General features: G+C 33.5%; 1 protein-coding gene across 1 annotated transcript; it reads left to right on the top strand.

Annotated features, from left to right (window-relative positions):
* Positions 1-1143: 1143 nt before the first annotated feature.
* On the top strand, positions 1144-19330 carry LOC116776536 (scavenger receptor class B member 1-like). The gene is made up of 12 exons (XM_061525606.1): positions 1144-1415; positions 8601-8692; positions 9002-9165; positions 10219-10357; positions 11652-11761; positions 12437-12536; positions 13477-13604; positions 15846-15966; positions 16592-16742; positions 17070-17220; positions 17932-18028; positions 18368-19330. The coding sequence occupies exons 1-12, from the start codon at positions 1187-1189 to the stop codon at positions 18572-18574; spliced, it is 1689 nt and encodes a 562-aa protein (XP_061381590.1). The 5' UTR covers positions 1144-1186; the 3' UTR covers positions 18575-19330.
* The last annotated feature ends 1210 nt before the right edge of the window (positions 19331-20540 follow it).

Raw genomic sequence — 20540 nt, 5'->3', positions numbered from 1 at the left:
AGTAGCAGCTATCAACCTAGGTTATTCAGTGAGAAACGTGAGACGCTTCGTACGTAGTGGTACGTTGCGAGCTTGTGGTAAAAATACTAGCGGTGTAACCGTCAACAAGTCAGCGGGGTGAACAACAACGGAATTTCATCAACATAAATGACTTCACGGAGACAGTTTTGTTGAGGAACTAACGAAATCTTTAACATGTACCGATTAGAATAACATAAGTAATTTAAAAATATATACATTTGTATAAATGAAAGTAATCAAATATATTAAAAGTATATTCTAAAATCATCATCATCATCATCATCATCATCAATCATCATCAACCATCATCATCTCAGTCCTCTTTATTATTGAAACAGGAAAAAAGTAACAAGATTCTTCTCCTGTCTGAACATAACACTATATGTGTCGTTCCATCCATCAGCGACTAACAAATACATCACCTTCATATTGATACAAAAAAAAAAAACAATATATATATAATAAAACAAAATATTTAAGTTACGCGATAGAAATAACCCAAATATATAAAAGGTAAGGAGAACAAAAGATAACAAGTGGTAGGCATTAAACTTTTTGTCCCGGAAAATATTTATTTATTTAAATAGGAAGCCAACGTTGTATACAATTTTAGTTCTTAGTCTTAATTAACACTAAATTATTTAATTTGTTACATGCATTAATTGTACACCCCACTTATAGGCTAACTCAACATTCGCATGTACATGATATGTAATAAAATAACATTCTTTGCATGTTCACTCACGAACAAAAAAAATAGTAATAATAATAATAATCTTAAACCATAGCAAATGTGATACAGTTGAAAGCAACAATTGGTAAAAAATGAGGTACAAATAAAGTAAAACAATTACAAGCACTGACTTAAGGAAAAAGTAACGAGAACAAAAAAAAGAAAAAGTGTGATCACAAATCATAATCAAAACGCAATAATAATATTTCTAAATATAATCGCGAAATCCATACTATATATGTACATGTATATTAACTGGGCATTACTTATAACGAGACAATTACAAAATCAACACAATTTATTGGAAAACTTGAGTTAAAACGCGATAACCTATTTAATAAAAAAAAACAACACAAACGATAATGTCGTGACATATTGGCATTCGGCAGTCTGGGTCTGTACTGCGGCGGGGGCGGTCGCGATGAGATAAACATGCTGGAGGATACAGAGAAAACCTCAGCTTCCCTGATGCCGAGAGAGGAGAAGGCGGTTATTGTGCCTGGAAACGGGGTGGGGAAGTTCCTCATCAGGGAGGACACTATCCTGGCCGGTCTCCCAGGATGCGCCGGTTGTGGAAGAGCACAGCTGACCTGTGCAGGAGTTAAGAGACAATGGTCCGCGCTGTGCTGGGGGAAACAGTCCAACAAAAAGTACTATACGAGTGAGTTATAACATACAATTATCTTAATTAAGTTACGAGTTACTCTCAAAGTTTAACGTAAGATATTTGCCATCCAGATATGAGAATTCTTACTATAAATATGAAATTTCACTCAACACCGACGGTTCGTAATCAGCAGATAATCTTCGTTTTATAGTGACTTAGGTCATTCAATGTGAAATGGGTGTAAAATCGGTCATGTTTAAGAAAAACATATCTTAATAACACGACACTAGAATATACGAGATTTATATATATATATATATATATAAATAACAGCAACAATACATACATGTCATTTGTAGATAGTTTAAAATAATACTGATGTACGTATATTGATATAACTTTCGAGAGACATAGCTATTATCGATGGACTTTGAGACTACGTTTTGATGGGATAAGTTTCTGCAAATAGTGGGGACTACTACCGTCCGCGAAAATCGGATAGAATAGGATATAAAAGTGTATTACGTAAAGGGTGTCCCAAAATTAACGCAAGATTTTAATTGCGTTAAATTGAAAAATCTTGCGTTAAATTTGGGACACCCTATATAATGAACGATATATATATATATATATATATATATATATATATAGCAACCAACTAATTCATCTAAAATATAAAAAATAACGAAGCTATTTTATGTATATGCATATTTAATTAGCAAAGATTAAGATGAATCTTATATTAGCCGGACGACATCGCCGTCACAGCAATTTATTTATTTAAATAAACTACAATGACCGTAAAGCTGATCGAAGTCTGAAAGCAGATTAGAAAGAAAAATAAGCACAATTTTATATTTATTTAACATAACGATATACGTCATTAGTTCTCCCAGGAACGTACCTAACGTACTATAAGTTTGAATCGTAATACTATATACATAATACTGAAAACGACTCGTATGTAGTGTTACAGTTGATTTTTTTTTACTACGAGTTTAATCTCAAACAAAATCTACGTTACTATAATGTTAATGTTTGAATGAACAACTTTAAACGCTCCGTTTTTAGTGACGTAGTAAGCAGTAACATACATTCCCATCCCTGTTACCTTACCAAGTGTGTACACTGCAAAACTATAGTATCTAATAGTACTTACTATGCAAAAATTTATGACCGCCAAAACAAACTAGGAGTAAGTGTTCTGATTGTGGAAAATAATTATGTTAAAAACGACTATTTTGTAGCCATATTAAATTATCTCGAAGCGACCTTAACCTCTTTACACTGACATCGAAATTTGATAAAAATTTAAACGCGCACCAGTTTAAAATCATTTGAAAATAACTTAGAAGAATAACATCTCGCATAACATCAAACGGTAGGTACGTCGCAGATTTACTACCGACTATATATTTAGCGCGCCAAAACACCGCGTAGGTATTATGCTAATGTTTAAATATTAAACAAGGCTCATTACTTTAAATTTTCGACAGATTACTTAAAATCATTTGTTTTATTACACATTAAGATTAATTTATTCTAAGACACTTCTATTTATTAAATCGACGAAACGTAAAACTTAGAAATGTCAAACCCAAAATCTCATTATATATTCTTTCTTTTTTTGTGTAAACTATTTTACGGCTCTGGATACAAGTCCCTTTGAGCCTAAAATTGTGTTGCCATATGAAATAAATGAAATTTAAGTTTAATTTATTAAAATTGCAATTACAGTTTTTAAGAAAGCATAAATTACTTGAACAATATTATTAAAAAAAATACTAGAATATTTTTTTTATTTATACAATTTTTATTGAAGCATCTTTATAATAATAATAGATTAATATATAAGTGTAGTATCCCTAGACTACTAAAATATACAAAAAAAGTCATGAAAATAAAGACGAAATTATTAAAATTACTGTGATTAGTTTGCGTTGCGTTTAAGTACCCATACATTTTTATCAAATAACCGTTAACGTAAGAATATAATAGACACGACCTTGTAGAGCATTTATAATTAGAGGAGAGTCGGGGTATTAGGCATAGTAGAATATATACTATTTCTACAATTCTGTGTACGTTTGTTAATATTTTTTAAGTAATAAATTTTATTCTGTTATAACCTTTACATTATTATTTTATATTTAATAAAACAATCAGTTAAAAATTATATAAAAAAACGAGAAAAAATCACGAACAAATTTTTTTAAGATCTAAGATTTTTACTAGTATTCACTTAAATAAAACTAATATTTTCTGATTTACTACGCGATATTTTTAATTATTACAACTACATACCGACGTTTTGGTTGCTTTGCAGCAACCGTGATCACGAGGAAGAGATGAAATTTTCATAACCGAATCGTCGGGAGTATGTTGTTTAAAAAAATAACAAAAACGAGTAGTTAATCAGAAAATATTAGTTTTATTTAAACAAACTTTTTTTTTATTAATATATATATATATATATTATCTGTGGTCGTTGTCAAAAAACCCCTACTCTAAGACAATTAGCTATGTAAGTGTCGTTCCGTATAATTACCATAAGTTTGTACTACACAACGCGCATCGCATTTTTAACGACTCACTTGTAGTTTATTGAATATAAACGGTAAACGCTTCGTATGTAGTGACGCAAACTTGTATTGAGCATACCGATGTAATTTCATTTTAGATTTTAAACACGTTAATTAATATTCTATGTTAATATTGGCTAAAACATAAAACAATCCTAAATTTACTCTCCATGAATGTAGCTATTTTTTCTATTATCACTCACGCTTCAGACAAAGCTGTCTGATTTGGTTTTTTTTTTTTAATATCTGTCAGTTGTGACGTGACTCTTAACTTCAAAATAAACATTGTCATTGTGACGTCTATAAGGCTTCCAAAAGGTTCTGGTATAAGTGTATTTCTATAAAATGTTTTATATTCCCTGCCATTCCTGACACAGATACAAAAAATGAATTACTTAATTCAGCCAGCTTTATGATCACGCCGTAACATATATTGATAACTTTTTATTTATTTATTTAACTGATTGACCACTTTCTGATTTTTTATTAGTTTATCTTGTAGGTATTGCTTTATTTCAAATGTCAAAAAACGTGACGATGATGTTATAATGTACTTTAATGAAAAAACACTTACAAATAGACGAGATAAACATTCATTTTAAATAAAAAATATAGGAAACATTCCTTGAAATCTATATTTTAAGTCTCTAGATAATTATTATATACGTTCCTAATTTTGTACTTCTAAACATCATAGTTAAGGAATAACATTGAACACAATAAAAATTGTCTCCCCCATTCCACACGACACTGGCAGAATATACTGTGCACGGATGAAGGCCATATTATAAAAAAAAAAAAAAAAAACAATAAAAATCCATATATGTATATTTTTTCTCTAATTACTATTTATCAGCCAAATCCGGCTTCTTGACTATAAATCGTCTGCAGACTCATCACAGCTCCAACACCAAGTACTAAGTTCTATGCAACAACAACAAAAAAACCGATAAACAACGCAAAAATTCCAACTCTATACATACAGAGATAAAAATAATTAAATATACATATAAACATGTTTCTTTTTTTGCTCTATGGCACAAAAAAACCAGTTTAATTTGCTTCAATGGCTGTCATTAATGAAGATACAGATCTCGTATTAGTACGTAGTTAATTTTTTATCTGTCCTCATGAATACGCGCACTATTACGTTGCATTTAACGCCGTTGTGTAAACGGTCCCGCCAACAAGTGGTACATAAAAATATGGGCGTTATTGTGTTATCACTGTACATGTTCTTGTACGATACGCCTTGGTTTAGAAGAATGTTTGTTTAACGGCTGACGTTTTAAAACAATAAGTAATTTTTTTTTTAATATAGATAATATAAACGAACTGTATATATAAAAATATTTTCGTAATTGGTAGTACGTAGTTTAAAAATATATATTTTCCTATGAATATTATACCTGAAAATGATTATTTTTTGAAAAAAATATTAAAAACAAAATACACTATAATTTTAATATAATATTCTGTCTGTACACTCACAGCTTTTACGCTCGAAGCTTTGAGTTATATTTTCAAAACCTCTATTAGTTTATTTATTTGAACTTAATATTATGTCAAAAATAAAAGTTTTTTTTGTTACCAAAAATTTAAAAACCTCCAACCATACAATAGTAATATTTATCACTAATTACATATTAAAACTAGTTTTTGCGGGCGACTCCGTCCGTAAACATCAGATTTGCGCTCAGAAAGAAATGTACGAATTGTGCTAACGAAATACACATCGTAACCTACGCTTCAGATTTTTCATTTTAAATAACTTAGATACACAGCAGCGCCGTCTGCCGGGATGATGTGTGACACTAAACTCAATGGCGCGGAACATAGTGACATACAAGAAAAATCAAATCGGTCCAGCCCTTAGAGTTCAGTGACATAAACACTGACTATACATATATATATAATATATATATATACATTGTCCTTAATAAAACAATCGGTCACAATATACCTACATATATATTTTTAACGAAACAACGAAGGCATTGAGGAATACTTCTCCAATAGCTTTTTATCTGAAACATCCGTAATTTTGTACCTCTTTGTATTGTATACGAGATTTATTTATAATCGAGAGAAAAATGTATATTTTTTTTATTAATAAGTTAATTAAATTTCCACGACGCTTTATATTATATATATATTTCAGTACATTTACATCTAAAAGAATCGGTCAGATCCAATTTGTTATTTGATATTTTAAGTACAAGTTAACAAACCTCAATTTTCCATTGAACTTTCTTTTCACAGACGAACAATTAAATTCATAGTGTTTGTCGAAACGCGTGAAATGTGTGTCCGTCTGTGGCATCGTAACTTATAAACAGATCGTAAAATTTCGATGTTGTTTTCTTTATTGAAACAACCAGTACGTGGATATTTTATTGAATGTTTTTTTTTATCATGACAATATTGTTATTTTGACATATTGATTTTTTTGAAAACTCATCAGCACGAGCTGGTTTCAACCTGGGACTATAAGAGTCGTTTCCCAGTTGCACTTGCGTATAAACTATCGTGACCTCACTCGCCTCACTCACTCGAGACGAAGAATTTTTAATTATATACATATGTATTTTCTATTTTAATGACATCTGCACGTGATCGGAACGTTTCGGATCCTTCACAGCAACCGCGATCACGGACAGACGAGATGATTAAGATTTTTTTTATGTATATCATAATACAATTAACTGGAAAACTTCTACAAGAGAGTTTATATTACTGCTACCCGCGACTCTGTTTGGGCAGAATACTACATTATTATTATATATATATCATAGAAATTAGTTTAAAAATTTCTAAAACAGAAGTCGCCTTAATTACTTACTATCATGAAGTATTAATTAATCATTTTATAAACAGTTATTTGTCGGTTAAAGTCTCTTCAAAATCGGTCCAGCCGTTCAGAGAAGCCGACAGACAGGAGCGAGTTAATCTATTATCATTACATATAACAAAATCGCTCACGGGGTCTATTCTGTACAATAAAGATAAATGAGAATAAATCCCTATAGGGGTATTCCTAGAAGAAACAGATGCCAAAGATATGATTTATGACATTTTTGTCTGTCTGTCTGTCTGTTGTACACCTATAACTTAAAAACTACCGGACGGATTTCAATAAAATTTCATATGCGGGTTGCTGATCAGCTGATGCAACATGCATGGTACCTTTTACCGGCAAAATGCCTCATTCCTATGGGAATATTTTTTAAACTACTTTGAAACAAAATTATGTAGAGTTACTTTCATGAACGCTTGATGGCTTTAATAAGGACATGGTGTATTTAATTAATGTACTAATTTCCGAGGGACCATGAGTTGTGTCGGTGTAGATCTGCGTCCGCCCTGAGACTAATCTCTTGGTAACCATTTAGCTTTATCTCGGGCGAGCAATGCAAGATGCTGCTAATACGACTTCTAACATTGTTTACGAAGAAATTTTGTATTAAGTTACTTTTACTACGCGAACAAAGTCGCGGGCACTGCTTGTATATAATAGATATTTTATAAAAAAGAAGCGGTCATTTTTATATTACAAACAGACAGGATAATTTAATTAATTTATTTATATAGATCGTTTAAAGAATCTTATGATATTTTCGTTTTAAATAGTTGAATTAATTCATTAGTGTTATTTCTGGAAATCATTGAATATTAAAACTTTATTTGGTAGTCTAGTTATTTATTCCGTTCCTACCATAAGTTCCAACTCTATACGCACAGTTTTTAGTAATTTCCAGACTATCACACTGAGAGTAAAGTATTCTATACGTAGTATTATTTACAAATAACTTTCCGAATATTTACAAATTCTGATCAACGAAACAGTGATAACACATCGCGTGATGTATAGTTTACATAATATAATTTATATAAAAATAATAATACGACCTCGTTTCGTTCTTTATTGCTGTATATAATCTGTGATTATTGTTTTGACAGACACATGTTTTTATTACCTGTCAGATACGGCGGCGCCATTTTATTTTTCTTTTTGGAATATCGATGTAAAATTTTCAAAAAAAACTTTCATTTTGCTGTCTGCGTTGTTAATATTTAAACATGAAGAGATCTAAAGAATATTTTTTTTTTCTTATTAAAAGCATAGCGATAAAGACTAGTGATTTAAAATAACATATTATATATATACATAAAATTGACAGCAAAAGTCTATACTGTATTACATATGTAGGTAAACTCTATTCAATCTCTTATACAAAAGATATCAGAAAAAATATATTAAATCCTACTTCATATTAAATAAAAATCTCAAGGTACTGTCCGCGATTCCGTCCATGTCGTAATGAGATGCTTAAAAGTTTCTTACCAACCGGCAGCGCCATCTCTCGTCACATTCAGTACAACTTTTATGCATTTTAAATTTAAGAAGTAGGCAACATTTTAAGTCAGATCTCTTCCAATAGCTTTCCTGATATCCAAGACGCTTTATGTTAAATGAGTAACAAAGATTCTTTAGCGTTCATATAAGTAAATAGAAAAAAACTATTTTCTTTATAAATATAGTAATTAAGCCCAGAAAAAAGAAGTGAATTATATAATTGTTTAATTTAACACAAACAATATAAGTAGTTTATTATTTTTTTCTTACTTTAAGTTATATTTTTGTATACTTTCGCAGTGCTGGTTATACTCTCAGCGACATTCGCTCTGAGTTTCATAGGCACCATTTTCTTCTGTTTCACGAACACACTAAACGACGCCATTTTATCGGTGAGTAAACATCCTTTCTGTTAAAATGTTAACAAACGTTTAACTTAAAAACTTTAGTAATTAAAGAATTTAGTATATCTGGCATTATAAATTATAAGAGTATTTAGACACCACTGACGGACGGTGAAGGAAAACATCGTGAGGAAACCTGGTCTGATAATTTCTCTTTGTCTCTAACCTTCTCCGTGTGAGAAGAGGCCTTCAGCAGTGGGCTCCGATAGGCTGATGATGATGATGATGATATCTGGCATTTAATTTGATAGTTTAAGTATTTTTCTTTTCCTTATTCATTATGATCTATTCGCTCAGAACATGGTCATAAAGAACAACACAGTAGCGTATTCTCTGTGGCGGCGGCCGAGCGTCCAACCGCTGATGAAGGTTCACGTGTTCAATTACACCAACTGGGAGCGCGTCAGGTCGGGCCTGGACGAGAGGCTCAAGGTCCAGGACGTGGGACCCTTTATATACTCGTAAGTTACACTAGACATATATATATTAATGTTTCCTTTTGTCAGAGCTGGGGTCCTGTAGCTCAGTTAGTAGTGACTGAAACGTCACCACCTAGGAAACGCGGGTTCGAATCCTGCTCACGACAATTGTTATGTTTGCGTTATATTACATTCAGATTTCTTTATATTTTTTTTATTTAAACCACGCGATCGCTTCACGTGAATACAATGTGAGAAGATTTACGAACGAAAAACTATCAACGTTCCGTATGTAGTGACGATGGCGACAAGTGGTAAGGCTAAACATAACGTAAATAGTGAGCGCCGATAGCTTTTTTTGTCAACTTCCATTTCATTATCGTTAAGCGATAAAAGACATGTCAGAAAGCCTTCCTTCCGCAGCCTCACAGTCACGGAGATAATGCAATCTATTCGATATGATAACAAAAGAGGAAATGCTTCCAATATAAACATCAATACTCTGATATAGTATTCGATAACAACATTAACAATACGTTAGTTTTAACTGTATTTTTAACCAAGTTCGTATCGCCACTACATAACTTCCAACAAGGTTGCGTTAGAGGTTCAACGCTGGGGAGGGGGAATAGAAAGAGACGGAGCGAGAGTGAGTGGATGGGTAGATTGTGAAGTTATTCTTATAAAAACAATATGATTTTACTAAAAAAAAACATTTCCATTCTCTCTATTTTCACTCTTCCACGCGGAGGGACTCCACGCACTCTTTTTCATTCGTAACTCTCACATTTAAGTATTAACGTTGGTTAAATAAAGAAACGTGTAACGCCTCGTGTGTAGTACAATAATGTTAACATGTAGTAAGCATAGTAATAATCTTTTTCATAATATTTGTGTATAGATTATTTCTTGAATTTAATATCATCAATGCATTATCTATATACGTGTGATTGTGCTTATAATATATAAGGTGACTTTGTTAATTGATTTATTTATACAAATATCGATTAAATTTAATATGTATTACGTATTTTTATTAATATATATATATACATATATACAATCACTCGTCCTTATATACAAGTATTTATACAGTCAGCAAATAGAGCGAGTGAATATCAAATTCCAAGGAGATCAGCTGACCTTCCAGGAAAGAAATAACTTCAGGTTCCGTCCCGAGAAGAGCGGCGCAGCTCATTTCAACCAGATCTCCGTGCCCAATCTGCCTCTCCTGGTAATATACTTGTCACTTTCCTATGTCCGTATTCTAAGTTATTAAATTAAATACGTAAAGCCTATTAACTTATTTGGTAACACGGTTTCTAACTTAAATAACTTTTATTGTGTAAACTGACTTACAAATAACTAAGTTGAAAAAAATTCTCAGCAGTGGGAGTATTGTCTTCATTTATGTGATAAGCTTAACGTGATGCAGGAAAACGAGAGAAACTATGTTAGTTTTATGAAAAATTTACGAACATACAGACGAATATACATTATATATATAAATACATATATGTAGGTAGTTCGACAAAAGTAAATATTACGTATTTCTGACAGAAATATTTAAACTTTCAAAGATAATTGCTCGAAATAACTTTATTACTTAACACAGAGGACGTTTCCAAATGTTAGTCATAACTAAGGACTAGATACGATCTATTTTTAGTTGTGGTCGTTGAATGAGATAAAAAATGATGTTTTTTTAATCAAAGCACTGTTTATGTACTGATAACGGAGATATAATCTCTCGTGACCTCCGCGGGAGATAAGGTACGCCGATACCCAAATTCGCTAAGGTCAATGCGAGTGATGGATCGCGGTTCAAACACTAAATGTATTTTATTTGAAGACAAAACAAACTTCTGATAGTTGTGATGTAGATGCTCTTATTGGGATTGCTTTAAGGAACGGGTCGCTGAGCAAAATAAGTAAAAACTAAACTATTCAAAGGAAACTTCTTTAAGTTCCTCGAGATACTAATTGTTAATATATATAATCAACGTTATGTTGCCCACCGTACACTGTATACTGACAAATATCAACAAAAACACACACACACACACACACACACACACACACACACACACATTACGTAACAAAATCCTATTATATCTCAAAAACTCCCAACGCATTATTCGTTATTCAACGGACACAGTTGCCTGAGCTAATCACGCAATCATACATCAAAGATGCCGTACATCATTTTCAAAGAGCTGGAACTCTTACACTGCTGGCCTGATATTGAATAGTAGATAGGAACCACCGCGAGGGTCTGGCTTACAGATAAAGAAAACCGCATCGAAACTTGTTGATCCCTTCGGGAGTTACGACGCCAACAGATATCGGGGGTTCGGGGCGGCTAACTAACGCGCGTTAAACGCTCACCTCCGCCGTCTAAAAAATTAATAACTTTAACAGCTCTCAGTTTAGTTAAAATCTCTGCCAGTTAAACCTGACGTACATCGTGTGAACCACCTCAAGGTGTGTATCATCTGCTGGCTATTAAACAGAACCTTCATTGTCAGGGTGTCATAGCCAATGTGCTGCACTTACCGACCCTGGGTCAGATCACGGTGCAATCCACGCTGAGCTTTGCTGACCATAATGAAGCCTTCCTCAAGCTGCCAGTTCAAAGGTAATGAATAGCTTAAAAAGTTAACTCAACAGCCACACACAGGTCATGGCGTGATGGAATCTGTAATAAAGGTATTAATTAGTCTAGATTTAATACAATGTTTACTAAGCAGTGTGACGGCGTGTTCCGTGCTATGAGCGCGAGGGTCGGGAGACCGACCAGCCTTTCCCTTTCAGCTCCTCACACCCCCATAGCCCTACGTGACTCACTCCTGGAACAACTCCTTCATGTGTGGATGTGGACTCACAATGTTTACCGAGCTCGCGTCGTCACGACACACGCAGCGTTAACAGTTTCATACTTAAAAAGTATTAAGGTTGTTCATTGACTGAGGGACTTAGAACGCGTGGTGTGTAGTCCGAGCATGGAAACTCGTTCTGAACACCCTGTACAAAAAAAAAATAACAAAAATCTAGCTTAAAGAATATTTGATTTAAAATTTCTGTTATTGCAAAAGACATTATTTACGAAATACATTAAGATCCTTTTCCTCGACGTTTGTCCTCACGCCCGCGCCACCCCAGCAGCTGATGCCGCCATTTTGTTTCCTAATTCGTTACTCTAATACAATGCTACGACTATTTGAATTCACGAGTTGTTGAAATTCTTTTGATATCCGACTGAGATTAAGACACTCGTGTCATCGAAGTCGGCTAGCCTGTCTCCCATCCCCAGGTTCCTGTGGGGCTATGACGACAGGATAATGGACCTGGCCAGGCCTTTCCTCAGCATCGGAGCACAGTTCCGCTACGATAAATTCGGACTCCTCGTCTCGGTGAGTATCCAAGCTCCTGGCTGCTGTCCCATGCCACGTGTGTGGTGTTCGTTTAGAGCACACAATAATTTAATAGCTTCATAACATTCGGACAACGGTACTTGGGATACGACTGCTGGGAATACGTGCACTCAAAACTTTTAGCTTACCAAAAGTGCATCGCCACGCACTTATGCGGATAACTTTGATTCCTCCGTACGTAATTTAACTATGTGCTCGTTGCGATCACACAGACTGTATTTGAGTATAAAATAAAAAATAACTCTAGATTCCCATCACTTTAATATTAATCGAACGTCGCTAGTACAAACCCTTCATGTTTGATTAAAAATCTGATACATCAAAATTGTTCTTAGACAACGTATATATGAAAAACAGAAGCACATAGCACACTAGCCGCGCCCCGCCACGCCCCGCCACAAGAGACGGCATATTTTTTATTCAAATTTAATTCCTCAATACTTGTGGCTATACAAATATTTTTTGTTTTGCCGTTGTTTGTATGTTGAGGCTGCCTGGTTTTCCAACACGGGAAGACTGGACTCCTTGAGTTTGGTTCCTTGTGACTGCGAACGAATAGAATTGGGACTTGCAGTCTTTTACATTGAAATGATGTTTCATGGGGGATGGAACATGGGGCTTCCAGGAATGAGGGCATCTGCACCTTTGAAAGACATCGTTAAAATCATTGCTTCCTCTATGTTGCTCATTAATTTTTTTACCGCGAGTCGCGCGCCGTTGCAGTCTCGGCTGGTCAATGACGAGCTTAGAATATGTTAGTATCGTGAAAAATAGGTAAATACAATCCTTGAAGCGCTGTATATGATAGCAAAACTTCAGCTGAATCGGTGCAGAATATTCTGAGTCTTTGAAGCCAACAAACCAACTCAACTTTTGATATATACAGATTATATTAACGTATATATTCGATATTTTATAGAAAAATGGCACTGTATCAGACAGAATAACAATAAACACTGGGGAGAAGGACAAAGACAAGATGAACGTCATAGAGAAGTTCAATGGTGACGTGACGCTGTCATATTGGGGGAGTTCCGAGTGTAATAGGTAAGCACACACACACACGCTCCCACACACACACAAACACATATATAGTCGGTATACAATTCTAAATATATATATAAAAATGCTTCCAAAGAAAAAATAGCATTATAATTTTCGTATTAACGAAATTCTTCACGCAAGTAAGCCGCGAAGTGGAATAAAAGAAATAAACTTACAAATTACGTTAATACGTAAATCACAAACAAAAAAACTCTGTCGTTTAATGTACATGTCAAAGGCTGCTCTTACAAAACACTATCAGCAGGCGATAACCTCCGACCCCAGATACGGTATCGCCCCATTCATACTGGCTGCATCATTTGATGCATTCAGAACACATTTGTAATTAAAATTTATTAGGAAACATTATTCATTATTTTGATCGCTTCAATAAAAAGACTCTCAGGAGTTAATTACATCTTGTTCGGTTGAACGCTCTCTATGGGAGATCCTAAGTTTGGCCTGTGTGGACCAGCTCACTTGGAAGGAACCATCACAAACCAGAAAATCCTCTAGTCATATCCTTCTCCCTTCCTCATGAGCACAGCAAATAATTGAAATAACTTGCCTGCATCTATGTTTCCTTCCGTCTAATGTGGGTGTCTTTAAGACAAGCGTGAATCAGCTGTTACCGGGACAGTGCGCCCACCACCTAGACTTCATTTCCTACCGACGGGATGCCAGTCAAATGTCGAAATAAGAACTGGCGTAATACATATCACCTAAATTGTATTTCACATTGTGAACGAAAATACCAAAGTCCCACCACTCGGGAATCCCCCCTCTTATAAATTCTTCTCAACCAACAAAAGAAAAATACGTTTAAAACGATTAAACTTCAAGGAAAACAAATGGAGACCTCTGTGCTGTATGCTGGATGCGTTTCTTCTGACCCATTGTCTGTCAACAAACATTGCTGACGTCAGAGGCATGACGTCGGTACTCCACCGGCCTTAAGTCATATCTACAGTCCTTCGATAGCCTAAACAGTCTCCGCTTTGAAAGCCAGCGCTCGATAAGCACAATTTACATCTGTGAACTTGTCTTAGTCCTATTTAATTTCAAGAAAACTCAGGTTGCCAGATTGCTGATAAAAGCATTTTTGATATCGTCGGTTGGATCTCGGAGAGTTATCTGAGGAAGCATTCAGTTCGATACCAGAAGCCTACCGTCACTGTACGGAGGTGGGACTTAAAGCAGCATTGCTGATTGTTGGTAGTCCTCTTCATCATCATCAGGGTCGTTTCGCAAAACTATACCTCGCGCATCCAAATTATAGAATAGTCTATGATATTTTCGTTTCTCTACAACTGGACAACCTTTAATCTAAGATCCTATTCCTACATCAAAGATCTCCCACCCCCTGGAAATTCTCACGGGCATACTCCAGTAAACTCTACCCGTTTGTCCACTATTTTATACGATAAAAGACAGTAGTACTTTTTACAAGTGTAATCCATACATTTCACTTCCACTATGAATAGAAAAATAAAATCAACATCATACTAATATCAAAAACAATAACAATGCAATAATATCTACTTGCCCATCGTAGCAGACCATATATTAAGCTGCTAGATTTATTCAATTGTAGATATTTAGTCTTAACCAACCATTAAAAATATGAGCAGAAATCATATCGGGTTATATGAGATCTGACAGTCGCATGCACGTGAAGTAAACGAGCAACAAGCAACAATAAATATAAATCTCCTGCACAAATGCATCACAAAATAAAACACTTAACACCAGTTTGCATTATCAAACTCAAAACGGAAAGTTTGACCGATTTATAGGAACTGTTTAAAAATAAAACTCTACGATCCATTCCATGTCAAGCGACATGTCAAAGTTCAATCATAAGATATAACTCGGACAGAACTAATGGTTTCTGATTAAAGAGGAATTTGTAATATGGAGCCATTAAAATGAAGATAAAACTATTATCAGTTTTGTACATGGACGACGAAAAACTACCGACGTTTAAATCACGTCAGAATTATGACAATTTACATTAATACCGAAACGCGATCTTTTTTATCTTTTTAAAAAGATAAATAATGAACTATAATCGAGAATCGAGTCTCACGAAATAAAAAAAATTCAAGGATGTCATGATTAAATTATTTTTTATAGAAAAACTACATTTTACTCTGAAATCTCATTATAATGTCATCTATAAATCAGATATCCCTTACGTCAAATGACGGGAACCTGGTCCTTGATATAATTGTTATATTTCAGCATAACCTCCTCCGACGGCACCATATTCCCGCCGTCCCTGCTGAACAAGAAGACCAGGCTGTTCGTGTTCAACTCCAACATGTGCAGGAGACTGCCGTTCGACTACCTCAAGGACGTTGAGGTAAGGCTGATGTATATTTTTTTTTTATACTATTGCTTCACCCGCACTGGAGTCGTGGATTTGGCCTGACGTTTTTTTTACTGTACGGTTCCGTGTGGCGGAAACACGAAGGAGTTTGTCGAATGGAATAAAGACTTTTAGTACATTAATATAATTATTATACTAGTTATATTTTTTACCGGAACCTGCAGTCTAATATCTGTATCAACGTCACTCATGACCTTTCACATTCGTTAAGTTATAAAAATAAATAACCCATGACACTGGCAGAATACACTGTGCGTCTTTGCACGGATCAAGGCCATATCAGAAAAAAAGTAACAAAACGATTTGATCACTTCTCGTTGGTTCTTTGCTTGTTGTAGACATCGTCTTCATCCATTCAGAGACGAGCACAGTATATGCTGCGAGTGTCGTAGAATGAAGAACACATTTTTCTTACCACCAGTGCAGATTATCCAACTAGAAACGATCAGTTTAAAGTTCTTCTGTCGTGTCCACAGATTCATAAGAAAAACAATGAAGATAACTTATTTTTTTTTTATAATCTACAAATACTTAACACATATATAATAATCTAGCAAGTAGTTTGCTTGTCTCGGCTAAATCAGAACACTTGTCCTAGATGGAACAAGGGATCCGCCTCATGAGGTATGTCATGCCATCAAACGTGTTCGACGATCCCCAAAGCAATCCCGACAACCAGTGCTACTGTGATGTAGACAGCGGTACCTGCCCTCCGAGAGGAATCATAAACGTCACAGCCTGTACTATGGGTAGGATACAAACAAACAAACACACACATGTACCCCAACAGGATCTTATATATGAGTTTTATATATATATATATATATATATATATATATAGATAGATAGGAATATAAAACTGAATAAAATAATGATAAGTATATTATAGTCTTAAATTATACAATAAGAAAATTTGTTGTAAATTCCCTAGTGAAAACATCCATGTTTTGTACTGAAAGCTGTAATTTAAATATAAACGGACAGAATCAAATTTTATTTTATCTTCATTTTCTAAACATTGAAATAACAGCAATCCTCAAATAGTACCATAAAGACTAAAGCCAATTCTCTATCAGGCGCTCCCCTGGTGGCTTCCTTTCCCCATTTCTACCGCGGAGACCCCAAACTGTATGAGGACATCCAAGGCCTGAGCCCCAACGGCGAGCTCCATGACTCCTTTATTGACATACACCCAACCCTCGGCATCGCACTGAACGGCAGATCAAGGTACAGACTAATGAGATCTAACACTAAAGATAATAGATTCGTATATACTTATATTGTTTGGTGATGATGAGATGTGAATAACATCCTCATCTCGTCTGACCGTTATCACGGCTGCTGCAAAGAAACCGAAACATCGCAGTATATAGTCTAACATAATAAATAACGCGATAGTACATCCGAAAATATTAGTTTTATTCAAAATATATACTTTCAAGTACCAACACATGTGTACAACCCTTTCAAAACAAACACACAGAAAAAGCTATTAAAGTTCCAATTGATGACATAGACATACGTTCATCTCCACGAACAGGATGCGAACCGGCGACCCCCGAAGTATTAAACTGGCATCCTATACGCATATTCATAAAAATGTTCATCCTAATCGGTTTAGCAGTTTTTTCAAAATACATACAACCAATACCAAACGCCGCTGTAATTTAAAATAAAATACTTTTTTCTGTGTACTTTCTTAAACCGCTCTATTCAGTGGCTCTCCTATTTCTTACGTCAATCAAATTCTATAATATTTTCACGTTAATATATACATTATATAATATATTTCTAAAACAATTCACATTTTAGATTCAAAACTTCGCAACGGACATACAAAACGACCTTTGACATCTAAAAAGTTGCCATATAAAAGTTAAATTCATATTATTTTTGCGCTGGCAACATTCTCACGGTTTACTCTATGAATGATTCCAGCCTCCAGCTGAACATCCAAGTTAAGAAGTCCAGCGTGTTCGGCGCTCTCAGTTTCCTGCCAGAAGGAATTATCCTGCCGATCGCGTGGATAGAAATGGTAATCGTTGGACTAGCTGTCTCAACAAATAAATAGCATTATGAATTATCGTAAAATACACCCTTACTTAATAAACACTAAAAATAAAAAATATGCAAGTGTATAGAGACTTCCTTTATAAAATATATTTTAGTATATCTTAGTTGTTTACGCGCGCTTTGATTTTTGTATTCTCAAAATTTTCGACTCTTCACCATTCATTTTAAACTCACGTAATATGTATGTAGAAACATTTTTCAGGCAAATTTTGATATATCGTTATATCGCTTTTGATTTTAATAACGAATGTAAAAAATATATATATCAACAAAATGAGCATAGACAATTTTTATGTTTTAGGCGCTCGAAGAACTACCAGAGAGTCTTCAATCGTTGGTCTACCACGGGACTTTTTCCACAGCGGCCGTGCAACTCGGCCTGGCCATGTTCTGTTCCGTAACCCTGCTCATTTCTTCCATATGCATGCTGATGATGATCATCACTAGAAGAAGGAAACCATGCGCCACCCTCAAAATTATACCAGCCGACATTGAACTGAAGACTTAAAGTTTTGACAGTGACAGTGACATATGTCACCTGACATTGATACGACATGCTCTGTTTTCTGAGCGTATTATTATTTAGTGAGTGTATGAAGTATATAAGAGTTATTGTATTTTGTTTCCAAACGTAATAGTTCGACGTCACTTCACATATATATACATATTTTTATTGAAAAATTGAGAATATTTATGTATATGTTGTTAATACGGCAACTGTTCATTTTTTTTTTAATCAAGTTGGTGATCAACCTAACGGTTGAACTCATTCTGCCGTATAGGAGCATAACGTAGTTGCTTAATACAAATATTTTATTGAAATGTTTATAAAACAAATTAATTACGAAATTATACCGTATATGAAATTTTCCATATATATATTTGTCTCAATATAACAAATAAGAATTTATATCTTTTGTAAATATTTTAACTTTTTTTCTCTATTTTTTTTAAATGGCAACCCGACAAGTCGGTTGGAATTTTGTTTGTAAATAATAGATAATTTAATGTCTGTCTGTTCACCGAGCTTTCTTAACATTCGTTTAATGTCACTTAGGTTTTTATTTTTATTTAAATTTTTGTCTGTAAAATTATAACTTCTACTTAACTAAAATTTACTTATGTTTTGTTAACTAAAAGTGACATTCAACTACATTGAAATGTACAAAAAACAATTACACATTACTAACAACGCCGTCTTTTTTTTTCTTTCAACTAAGTGAAGATTTTTATTTAAAAATAAATCCTTTTTCACTTTTCTTAATTTCATTTTATATTTATATGAATATACTCGTCCCGTCTCTTTCTATTTATTAACGGCTGAGTTTAATTTTATTTTAGATATATAAAAATCGTTACCAGACAGATAATATTACTATTTCTATTTCAAAAATAATCCTTTAAAAAATATGACTCCCACACCTAATGCTACCACAGATAAATAATTAGTAATTTTTTTTTTATTTTATTAACGAAATTTGTTTCTGCGAACATTCAGCATACAGGTTTGAATTGATGCATTTCGTCTCGGAGAGCGGTAAGCCCAGTTACACACGCTCTTTATGTCTGAATAATTAATTTGATGGATTATACACAAGACATTAAGATTAATAGCTACTTCATTCCAAAAAACACGACTCTTAATAAAATATTTATAAATATATGTGTGATAACAAAATGTCATGAATAAGGTATTAAAAGCCATTTCCAAACATTTTAATTTAATACATATATCATGGAATTTTTAATTAATCTGTGGAATAGCGTTCCTTCCAAGGTTATACACAAAAATACAAATATGGTGCTCAAAAATCGAGTGTAATAGTCAAAATCCGAAGCTGAATCTGCCTTCATCGAGCTGATAATAGACTTAAACTTAATTTTTAGTAACTATACTATGTAAATTAAAAAAAAACATTGACAATGATTTGTCAAAAAATATCCTGTACAAAATATTTTTAATGAGTTAAAAAATATATTTTTCATCAAATGTTGCAACATCAAGATAACTTAAATGTAAATTGCAAATAAAATGCATAAGTAAATAAATACCATAGTAGTGTATTTAATATAATACAAAAATGTTAAACAATTTAATATAAAAAATAAATAAATATTATAAAGTTATAAGTATAATAATATTTGTATAAGAAAAGTTATTGTAACTCAAAATATTAAAACGTTACATAATTAATATAAAATTATCAATTATTTACTTTGAAATTTATTTGTTTTTTCTATAAAAGAAAGCAACGAAACATATTTTATACAGCATTTTTTGACATCCTTTTTTTATTTTTCTAATATACCAAATTTAATATAAAATAAGTTATATTATCAGTTCGGTAAAGGTCGATGTAGGTTCACATCTCAGACTACAAAGGTTTTTCTTATTTAACAAGCTTTTAACGCTTATGTTACAAATAATTACTTATAATCTGATGCAATGTTTTCTAGTTTATTTTAATTACGAA

This window comes from Danaus plexippus, chromosome 30, assembly GCF_018135715.1.
Source record: "Danaus plexippus chromosome 30, MEX_DaPlex, whole genome shotgun sequence".
NCBI lineage: Eukaryota > Metazoa > Arthropoda > Insecta > Lepidoptera > Nymphalidae > Danaus > Danaus plexippus.
Note: the sequence above shows the minus strand (reverse complement) of the source record. Positions and strands in the feature narration are given on the sequence as shown.